The sequence below is a fragment of the Indicator indicator genome, chromosome 1 (assembly GCF_027791375.1).
Source record: "Indicator indicator isolate 239-I01 chromosome 1, UM_Iind_1.1, whole genome shotgun sequence".
Lineage (NCBI taxonomy): Eukaryota > Metazoa > Chordata > Aves > Piciformes > Indicatoridae > Indicator > Indicator indicator.
The window spans coordinates 65429608-65440263 of record NC_072010.1 but is presented as its reverse complement, the minus strand read 5'-3'; the positions used below and the strand labels follow the sequence as shown (position 1 = coordinate 65440263).

The following is a 10656-nucleotide window of genomic DNA, read 5'->3' as shown; positions in this document are numbered from 1 at the left end:
ACAGGTTCATTCATGACTGTTCAACCTAATGCAACTTCTGGCTCGGGAAGTCTGTACATCATTGATTGCCAGAAGTTGAGAGGGTAGCTGGAGGAAATGATTATGGTGTGGTTGATGTGTTGCTCACAGTCTTGCAGCATCTAGCTCTGTCCCTTAGCAGAAATGGAGAGAGGGACGCCGAGTCCGTTTTGTTAGGGCTGTTCTGTGCTCATATGACAAGACACACAAGTTTTGCAAACAATACTGATAGGGAAGTTATTTTATATATTCAAGTAGGCATTAGGTTGGTTTCAAATCATTAATAGTGGTGTGGTTGTCACTCGTATCACATTGCTAAGATAATGAAAGGAATGCTTCAATAGGAAAATGGCACAAAGGGATTGGGAAACAATTATCAGGAAATGCTCTGGTTCAACATCATTAATCCATGTGCTTCTTCAACCAGTCAATGTATTTGGATACCCTTGTGTAAACCCCATAGCTGCCTTTAACGGCACAGCCCTTTCCCCAGCTGACAATCCCAGTCAGAAACCAAGTGTTCTTGTACTTCGTAGCATGAGGTCCACCACTGTCACCCTTGCAGGAGTCTTTAACACCAGTCAGATCTCCTGCACAGAACATATTCTCAGTAATATTTAAATCGGTCTCCTTTTCACATTCTTGTGTCTTTACACGTGGCAAATCAACCCTCATCAGAACTGAGGAGGTAGCACCTCCATCTAGTAGGCGACCCCATCCACTCACTGTGGAGAACTTGATGGAGGATAGTTCATACACTGCAAACCGTTTTTCAGGCAAACATATTGGCACCACATAGTCTGTGAGATTCACTGGTGTTTCCAAGTTCAGGAGGGCAATATCATTATTAACTTGTCCATATATGTATCCTTCATGAATGATTATCCTGGCAACTCCACTTTCTTGCTCAGTTTTCTCATCATAGTTTATTTTGTGTTCACCTGGAAAAGTTATTAATAACAGGTCATGTCAGGCAGCTCCCTGATTTCTCAGAGGTTTGAGGAGGTAGGGAGTTTCTGACGCCTCTTGAGGACAATTCCATAATACTACCAAAGCCTGTGCTCTTTGTTTTTCACTCTGGTTTATGAGGATGAGGAGCTGCCACCACAAACACAGCTCAATAACATGAGGAGGGGGTGATACATACCCAGTCTCACCCGCAGCTGTTTAGGATGAGTGTACTCCAAACAGTGAGCTGCAGTGACCACCCATTCTGGGGAAAGAAGGGTACCACCACAATTTTCTTTCTGATTCTGTAGTATAAGGGCCTGCCAACATAAAGCAAATTTATGTCTTAACATCAAATGTATTTGACTTGAATCTCAGCAGAGTTGGGTTTCACATTCTTTTTTGCTGTCACTTTAAGCAGCTCTTTTGGAGAATACTGTGCTAACTACATGGAGAATTTAGAAGGTGGAGTTTTCCCATTGATATTTTCTCCATTTTACGGTATGGACCCTTCCTGTTATGGCCAAGAGAGTATCACTGCAAACTGCAATTAAAATTCTTGCTGTCAGGACTAGGAGGTCAGGAGATAGAGGAGATTGTATTACCACTCCATGCCTATGAAAGCCGTCACTCCAGAACAAGGCTAAGATGCATGACTAAAACAGGTGGATCTGCTGGCTGTGGATAAAGAGGGAATCTGGGTACCCAGATTTGGCACTTTCAATGGATTTTTAACATAATAGTTTTAAAACAATTAATTTGACATAGTGGTTTCATAAGGAGAACAAACAAACAAAAAAGATTTCTGAAAACTTACCTGCCATGGACATTCACCTGGAGGACAGACTAAACCACCTACTATTCTCCCTTGTGCAGTTGCATTTTTTTTTGCCAGCACTGGTATTTTTCCACATGGGTATTTCACTGGGGAAAAAAAAAAAAAAGACAAAGTGATTTTCATAGCACTTAAATCATAGCAAAAGGCAGCTGAGCAACTAAGTTGTCTGTTTGGAAACAGCCAGAAATGCTTTCACATGTCAAGTGCAGACCCACACGTTATCATTGACATATATTCACCTAACAAAGGGGGTTGCAAACCAAGCCTGCTTAAGATACATGTTAACACGGTGAGGTAGGTTGCAGGCTGGAGCAGAAGTGTCTTTGTCAAGCCTTTAGTCTGCATATTTTCACTGACTCATGACTTTAACTCAGTTGTACCAAGTGGACACCATCCACAGCATGGTGAGACACATGGCTTAGGCTTAAGCATGGGACATGCAGCTTGGTATCCCCTGTTTGGATGGACCCAAATATCTCCTTCAGAGCAGACAGTATGCCTTCTGGTATGCCACGTGGCAGACTCTGCCTAGTTTGTTTGGGTCCAGAACATCTTCGATTCTTCTGGACCACACATCTCAGTCAAAGGTCTGGTTTTAGCCTGAACAAGCATGTGAAGTTTGGCAATAAAAGAAAGAAATCTTTAGGGCTGAACCTGTGATGAAGCTGCAGTGCAGGAGAAACCTTGGTGTTTTCAGTACACCTTTCACCCAACAGAGTTCTCCTATCTAGAAGAAGAGGGTCTACCTTTGATATTTTTTGTGTGTCATGTGGCTGTGCTGTAACTCAACACACTGTCCTTTCCATCCAGCTGTCACTCTGTCGTAACAATGTGAGGAATGATTGCTTTCTATCACATTGGGAGCCAGGGCACTGTAGTCTATGCTGAGCTGAATCTGACATCTCTGTGGATCTGTAATAGCCTGGACGTGCTGATCACCTCAGCTGATACAAGGACAGCATCAAGCTATCACAGGTACAGAGGCAAGATATGGAGAAACAGGACTAGCTCTTTGGTGGCAGGTAGTGAAAAATCGGAATAGACGTAGCACAAACACAGCTCTCTCACTCTGTCTGTGGGGCAATGTAGGTTTGGGGGTTTGAAAGGGCCTTTGTAAGAGGTGACAAAAGGACAGTGAAGGGACCGGTGGTTACACAGTTTTGTCTCCTTGCAAGATGTGGTCAGCACTACAGCTATTTTTGGTCCCCAAGAAGCAAGCAGCAACAAACACATCTTCCTTGAAGGAGAGGACATGCTGATAAGCCTGTGGGGAATATTGAATTCTTTGTTCTCAGCTTTTAACAAAAGAAGCTTCCCCATCATGTGATGTTGGAGAATCTGTTAATAAGGGATAAGAACATTAGTGGACTTTTTTTTCTAATGAAACTTCTGTTGTTGAGAGCTTGGTTGTCATTATCAGTTCTTTGCATGAGTGCTCCACTGAGGTGTGTGTAGGGGGCCATTACCCCTCAGAATTACTTCACATGCTCCCTGCAGCTCAGTCTGTTGTGTTCATATCCCTGGGAGTCTCTTTTCCCCTTCTAATAAAGTAATTCAAGTAGGCATCTGCGACAGAGTCAGGTGCCAGCTTGTGTATCAGAAAAATAATAAACTTGTGCTACCTGCATCCTGCTCGAAATGTACCTTGTCAGATGAGTGAGAGAAATATCTAGCCATAGTGTCTAGAGGAATACCAAAAATGTACTACTCCTATCAAACAGAAAAACAAACAAACAAACAAACGCCCCCCCTCCCCCGAAACCCCTAAGTTTCTCTGGTTTTTAATAAGCATCTTTTTCTCTCAGCTCTTCAACTGAAATAAACGCATTTCAGATTGGAGATCCAACAGTAAACCAACACTGCCCCCCCAAATATTTTCCCATCATCAGTGTAAGCTAAAATAAAAGATAGCTTCTGATGCCCAGAGCCCTTCCACTTACCAGAGACCCCTCAGCCAGATCCCAAATCCCTGACCACCTAGCCATGAGCTTGTCTCTACTGCTCATTCTTCCCTACTAGACCAGTGGAAAGAGCAGTCTCCAAAGAGGAGTCAGGGCTCCAGCTCTCTCCTTGATCACAGCAAGTAGGATGTTTATACTTGAATTTCCCATGTCCCAGAGGAGTAGACCTCTGGGGCCAGGAAGGAAAGGTCCAGAAGGGTCCTAGTTCAGTGTGTGCACTTTGCCAGCTGCTTTTCTGGGGGTATTTGACTTCCACCAGAAACTGAAACATACTGCTCTGAATTCTGCCCTCGAAGTAGAGCTGAGGAACTGATGGCTGAGGTACCTTGCACCTCCTGATATTTCTATGTTGAATTTTTTTCTTCCAGAGATGGCTTAGACATAACATTGGGCTAGTCTTACCTTGGGGGATGCAGGACACGCCATCATTTGCTAAAGTGTAATCGTCTGCACAGAAGCACACTCGCTTTTCAGACTGCTTGTCAGCACAGTACTGTTCACAGCCACCGTTGTCATAAATGCACTTCAGTGTGTCAGCCATGGCTAAAGTCAGAGAAAGAGCATTTTAGGTTTCCAAGTGTGGGTTTTGGTGCTTAACGTGAGTCAACCATGGCTTGAAATGTTGACAAGGAAGCAAGGCAGCAAAGCAGATTTCTGTGCTTTATGTATGGCACTGCATCAAAGTACTTTCTTTTTGGAAGGCCTGGATCTCCAGGGGTTAGGGAAGAAAAGGCTGTGCTTAAGAAACATACACCTAAAATTAAATCTATCTGCATTTATGGGATGGCTGGGCTATCTAAAGGGCAGAGATGTAATTGTGTGGTAACCATTTTAATACATGACTGAAAAATTATAATTATTTTGTATTTAGCCATTTGGCAGAAGGGTACTCTGGGATGACCTTTGAGACTGCTTGGTTAGACTCAGTTGCCTTATTGGGCTCAGCATGTTCTGAGGCTATTAAGTGTAATACTCAGTGTGCAGTGTCCACTGAAATCAATGGAAGATGTTCATTAACTTCAGCAACTACTGAATCTGTCTCCTCAGGCTTTGTACAATGCATATGCAGCATGGTTCCCATTCAAACTGCACTGAGCTACTAAGTCAAAGTAGCTTCAGCACTTTGAATCACAGAATCATTTTGGTTGGAAAAAAGCTTTAAGATCATTGAGTCCAACTGTCATCTTTACAAAGTCTGATGCTAAACCATGTCCCTTAGCACCACATCTATGCATCTTGTAAACACTTCCAGGAATGGTCATTCAACAGCCTCCCTGGAGAACTTATTCCAGTGTTTGATAACCCATTCGGTGAAGAAGTTCCTTCTAATATCTACTCTAAACCTCCCCAAGTGCAACTTAAGGCCCTTTCCTCTCACCCTGTCACTTGTTACTTGGGAGAAGAGACCCACACCTACCTCACTACAGCCTCCTCTCAGGTAGTTGTGGAGAGTGGCAAGATCTTCCTTCAGCCTCCTTTTCTCCAGGCTAAACAACCCCAATTCCCTCAGCCACTTCTGAGGAGACCTTTTCTTCAAACCCTTTACCAGCTTTGTTCTCCTTCTCTGGACCCACTCCAGGATTGCTCTTGTACTAAGCAGCTCGAAACTGAACACTGTACTCAAGGTGTGGCCTCACCGGTGCTGAGTACAAGGGCACAATCATTTCCCTGGTTCTGCATCTCACACTATTCCTGATACAGGCCAGGATACCGTTGGCCTCCTTGGCTACCTGAGCATACTGCTGGCTCATGGTCAGCTGGCTGTTGATCAGCACTCCTGGGTCTTTCTCTACTAGGCAGCTTTCCAGCCACTCTTCCCAAGCCTGCAGCATTGCCTGGGGTTGTTGTGACTAAAGTGCAGGACCTGGCACTTGACCTTGTTGAACCTCATACCAGTGGCCTCAGCCTATCCATCCAGCCTGTCCAGATCTCTCTGCAGAGCCTTCCTCCCTCCAGCAGATCAACACTGCCTCACAGTTTAGTGTCATCTGCAAACATACTGAGAGTGCACTCAATTTCCTCACCCAGACATTGATAAACATGTTGAAAGGAATTGGCCTCAATACTGAGCTCTGGGGACCACCACTTGTGACAGGTGGCCAACTGGATTTAACTCCATTCACTACCACTCTTTGAGCCCAGCCAGCCATCAGTTTTTAATGAAGCCTCTACCCATCCATGCCATGAGCAGCCAGTTTCTCCAGGAGGATGTTGTGGGAAACTGTGTCAAAGGCTTCACTAAAGTCCAGGTAAACGACATCCACAGCCTTTTCCTCATCCACTAAGAGGGTCACCTTGTCATGGGAAGAGATCAAGTTTGTCAAGCAGGACCTGCCTTCCATGAACCCATGCTGACTGGGCCTGATCATCTGGTTGCCTTGCACGTACTGCATAATGGCACTCAAGATGATCTATCTGCTCAATGACCTTCCCTGGCACCGAGGTGAGACTGACAGTCTATAGTTCTCTGGATCCTCCTTCTGACCCTTCACATTTGCCAATCTCTGGCTAGCCAGGGCTGCTGGCAAATGATGGCAAATGGCTTGGTGAGCACTACTCCTGCAGTACCCTCAGGTGCATGCCGTTGGGCCCCACAGACTTGTGTAAGTCTAAGTGGTGCAGCAGGTCACTAACCTTCTCCTTTTGGATTATAGGGGCTTCATTCTGCTCTCCATCCCTATCTTCCAGCTCTTAGGGTTGAGTATCTGGTGAACAGCTGGTCATACTTCTAGAGACAGCGGCAAAGAAGGTACCTCAGCCTTTTCCCCATCCTTGACCACTATGGTCCCCCTTGTATCCAAGAAATTATAGAGATCTTGGACAGGAAAAGAAAAAAATCCACCTTTTCTCTCAGACAGTACACAGAAAGTCTGTTTTGTTTTGTTTTGTTTTGTTTTTTTACAAGATCACCATAGGGTGATAATTATCTTGCTGCCTTGCAGTGCCTGACTGCCAGCTGGTTAGGTCCATCACAAGGCATGGCAGGCAGTGTGAAGAGTAGATGTCAGGGCTAGGATGATGTAGAATGATGATTGCTACTGTTTATCTCAATGCCTTGCGTTTGAATTAATAATGGCATTTTTATTTTGTTAAGCTATGCCAGAGCTGACCTTTTTCACAGCTTTTGCCCTCATATTCGGCAGGACAGCGGCAAACGTAATCCCGAAACTGGTCGTCACAACTCCCACCGTTCTGACAGGGGTTGGAGTCACACTGGTTAGGGTCTGTAAAAACATTCAGTATCAGCCTGGCTCACATGAAGTGCTGCAGCACTGGGAGTGTTTTTGCAGCTGTTAGAACATCCCAGGTGATCATACCAGAATAAATGTGCCAGAACTCTTTCTGGAAAAAAAAGATACGAGACTTAATTAAAGAAAAATTAACTCAGGTTAAGTCCTACAGTTCCTGTAGCACAGGAGAGGTTAAAGACAGACACAGTGATGCCCCTTTTCCTTTGTAATTGATGACAGTCAATATCCATAAAATATTCTACATTATTTTCATATGCCAATAGAGAATGGCACTGTGTAGCACACACAAATATGTTGCCCATCAATAACCTCCATATTGTTTAAGAAGAATTGACTGAAATAGATGTTGCACAAGACAATAATTTAAGGTATTGTCGGGCCAGGAATTACTGGGAAGGTGGGGAGGTTAGTTAGAGAGCATTCAATTTCCCACCATCCCCCCAACCAGTATGCCAAGATGCAAATAGCGAGACACAGTGTGCCTTTTATCTTTGCTTTCATGGTTTAACGTGTCAAAGCACATTCTTGAGTAAGAGGACCATTCACCCAGCCCCATGTTACTTACTGTCCTTTCATCATCATGGTAAATCTCTCTTGCTTCCTCAAAGGAACACGTTTCTTCCATGCATTCTCGCTCTAGTGATCCCTGTTTTATCTCTTCAAAGAAGCTGTTGGCTCGTCTCTGCCTTTGCAACACGCTGCTTGCCTCTTCCCGCTTTAGAAAGACTGAAAAACAGCGGCATAGTCTGTCATACAGCTGTGCTCTCCAGACAGACGGGACAGGGAGGATGATTGCCCCTGAAACCTTTTCTACTACCCAGTGTTTTTATGAGACACTTTAGCAAAGAAATGGGCAAATGAGAAAGCCTCCTTTATCTGGCTTGCATCACAGTATCACAGTACATTAGAGGTTGGAAGGGACCTCAAGAGATCATCAAGTCCAACCCCCCTGCCAGAGCAGGATCACTTAGGGTAGTCCAGACAGGAATGCATCCAGGTGGGTTTTGCAACTCTCCAGAGAAGGAGACTACACTGCTCTCTGGGCAGCCTGTTCCAGTGCTCTGTCACCCTCACTGTAAAGAAGTTTCTCCTCATATTGAAGTGCAAACTTCTATGTTCAAGCTTGAGCCCATTGTTTCTTGTCTTACTACTATGCACCACCAAAAAGGCCTGGCCCCATCCACTTGACACCCACCCCTCAGGTATTTATACACATTGATCAGATCCCCTCTCACTCTTCTCTTCTCAAGATTAAATAGCCCCAGGGATCTCAGTCTCTCTTCACAGGGGAGGTGCTCAAGTTCCATAATCATCCTCATGGCTCTTTGTTGTCCTTCTTGAACTGGGGAACCCAAAACTGGATGCAGTATTTCAGGTGTGGTCTCACACAGGGCAGAGTGGAGGGGTAGAAGAACTTCCCTAGACCTGCTGGACACACTTTTCTTGATGCATCCCATTGCTCTCTTGGCCACAAGGGCATATTGTTGTCCCATGGAGAACTAGCAGGGCAGTCCCTAACCTGTACTGGTACCTGTTGTTATTCCTCCCCAGGTAAAGTGGCAGCACAGGAATTTGTGACAGAGCCCAGAGCTGAAGATAAGATGTTGCATTACATGTATGTCAGTGACTCCTAAGGTACTGTTGCACATCACATAGTAGGTCTCAAGATGCACAGCACAGTTTCAGTTCTATTGGCTGTAAAGTCTGTGTGACTTTAGCAAGCACTGATGTGCTGACACCTGTTTTTTCTGTAGTTTCTACAGTAAATCACTTGGTGACAGGTGGACCAGTTACCCCTTCACACACAGTCACATGTTTATCTCACACTCCTTCACTCTTTGGACCTGTTGAAGAGACTTACTTCACCACTAGTAGACCACAATTTTAAAACTACTGTTTTAATATGTTTATCTTTAGCTTTATTCTGTAAAAAGGAAATGTTAAGGTACATAAAATGGAAAATGCTGTTTGCATTTCCTAACGGAGCCTGTGGATGGCTTCTAGCTACTGCCAGCACCATACATCACAGCTACAGGGATCTTCTCCCTGTGCATTAATTGCATGCTTTGGAATGACATTGGGTACCCAGGTTCAGTAGCAGACATGAGCAGACCTCACTTCCTAGAGCTACACCAACTTGCAGCTGACAGAACTGTGCATTGAAAGAGCCAACATTATTGTCACCATGCTGACCTGCTCCCCAGCTTCAAGATACAAGCAAATTACACAACTATGCCCTCCTGGTATAAGTCAGCTTAAGGAACAAGAAGTCCAAGTACTGTGGTGTACTTCTGCTCCATGTACTATACAGAACAACTCTTGAAATAATTCATTTTGCATTTCTTTTCTCCTCCATGTCAGGAGGGAATTTGGAGCTTCATGACAATTTACATTTAAGTGCTTTTAACTGTTTAACCTGGGATTGTGAATGGATTTGGGGATTGAGGCTGCATATCACCTGCTTTTCCCTCAGGAAATTCTCCACTATATGACCCCTGAGAGAGCAGAAATGACCTCCTACCTGCTGGAAGGGCCCTGAGGTGGTTGCTGGAGTTTATGTCCTCACCAACATGCACACAAATACAAAGAGGATTTATTTCAATCTGGTGAAGTGTTTCTAAACATCTGTATCTAATCAGAAAGTTTGCTGAATTACAAAGCAAACTAGTGATACTTTTCCCTGTATTTCAATGCTCCTTGAAGGAGTAAAATACTGTGTGGTGCGCACTGAATTTATCTCAGGGTGTTTAGTAAGTATTTGATCACTGTAGGAGAGTCAGCTGGGCCTTCCCACTGTGATTTCAGAGTTAGGCTGTATGCATTTAATATGGTTTTCTATAAAGGCTTTTAATTAACCTTACACTGCAGGTACGTTACATGTGTATTGGTGCACGGTCACAGACTCTGACGGAGGAGCATGTCTGGATGTGTGTCTTTCTCTCACTTCTATTTCAGTGTTTTCTAATTATTTACATTGGAACACTTTCACCATTGCTGTCTTTTTCCAATGTTGTTCACCGGAGGGAGGGAGACCCAGTCAACAGCTAACTGGGAATCTGAAAGCACTGTTTTATTAATCTGGGAGCTGATTCTCAGACACATACTGGGACCATTGAGGAGCTACCTCCTCATTGCTTTCTACTGCTGCTGAAACAAGAGGGATCCTCCCATTTTTGATCTCTCATCAGCTGAATGACAGACTATTGATACTTTGTTTTGAAAAATGTGCAGTTAAAAATGAAACAACAGTAAAACCAAGTTCCTTTTTTCATGTAGCAGGCAGACAGCTGATGGTTTGCATGCTGTCTGTGCAGGGAGATAATGGATTCATTTAGCAGTCTGGAGGTGCTTCTCCTTAGTCAGCAAAAGGAGCGTGTGGGTGCCATCACTGAAAGCAAACAAGAGCCTTGGAATAACTCAGAGGCACAACCGGAGGCAGGACAAACACGCAACAGTGCTCGAAACATGCAGCAGTGCTCAAAACTTACAATGAAAATTATGTCTGAGTAACAGGAGAGAGGTTCATTGCCAGTAAGCACAGGTACAGCCATGTCCTACAACATACCTGCATCCAGAGAAAGAGGAATCAGCAGCAGGAAGCGGAGAAACAAAGCCACACACTGCCTGGAAACCATGATGA

General features: G+C 44.3%; 1 protein-coding gene across 1 annotated transcript; it reads right to left on the bottom strand.

Annotated features, from left to right (window-relative positions):
* Nucleotides 1-420: 420 nt before the first annotated feature.
* Nucleotides 421-10651, bottom strand: F7 (coagulation factor VII). The gene is made up of 8 exons (XM_054383663.1): nucleotides 10582-10651; nucleotides 7582-7742; nucleotides 7083-7107; nucleotides 6876-6989; nucleotides 4168-4308; nucleotides 1784-1890; nucleotides 1166-1286; nucleotides 421-959 (listed from the first exon to the last, which is right to left on the bottom strand). Exons 1-8 carry the CDS (start codon nucleotides 10649-10651, stop codon nucleotides 421-423), a joined length of 1278 nt encoding a protein of 425 aa, XP_054239638.1.
* Between the last annotated feature and the right edge of the window lie 5 nt (nucleotides 10652-10656).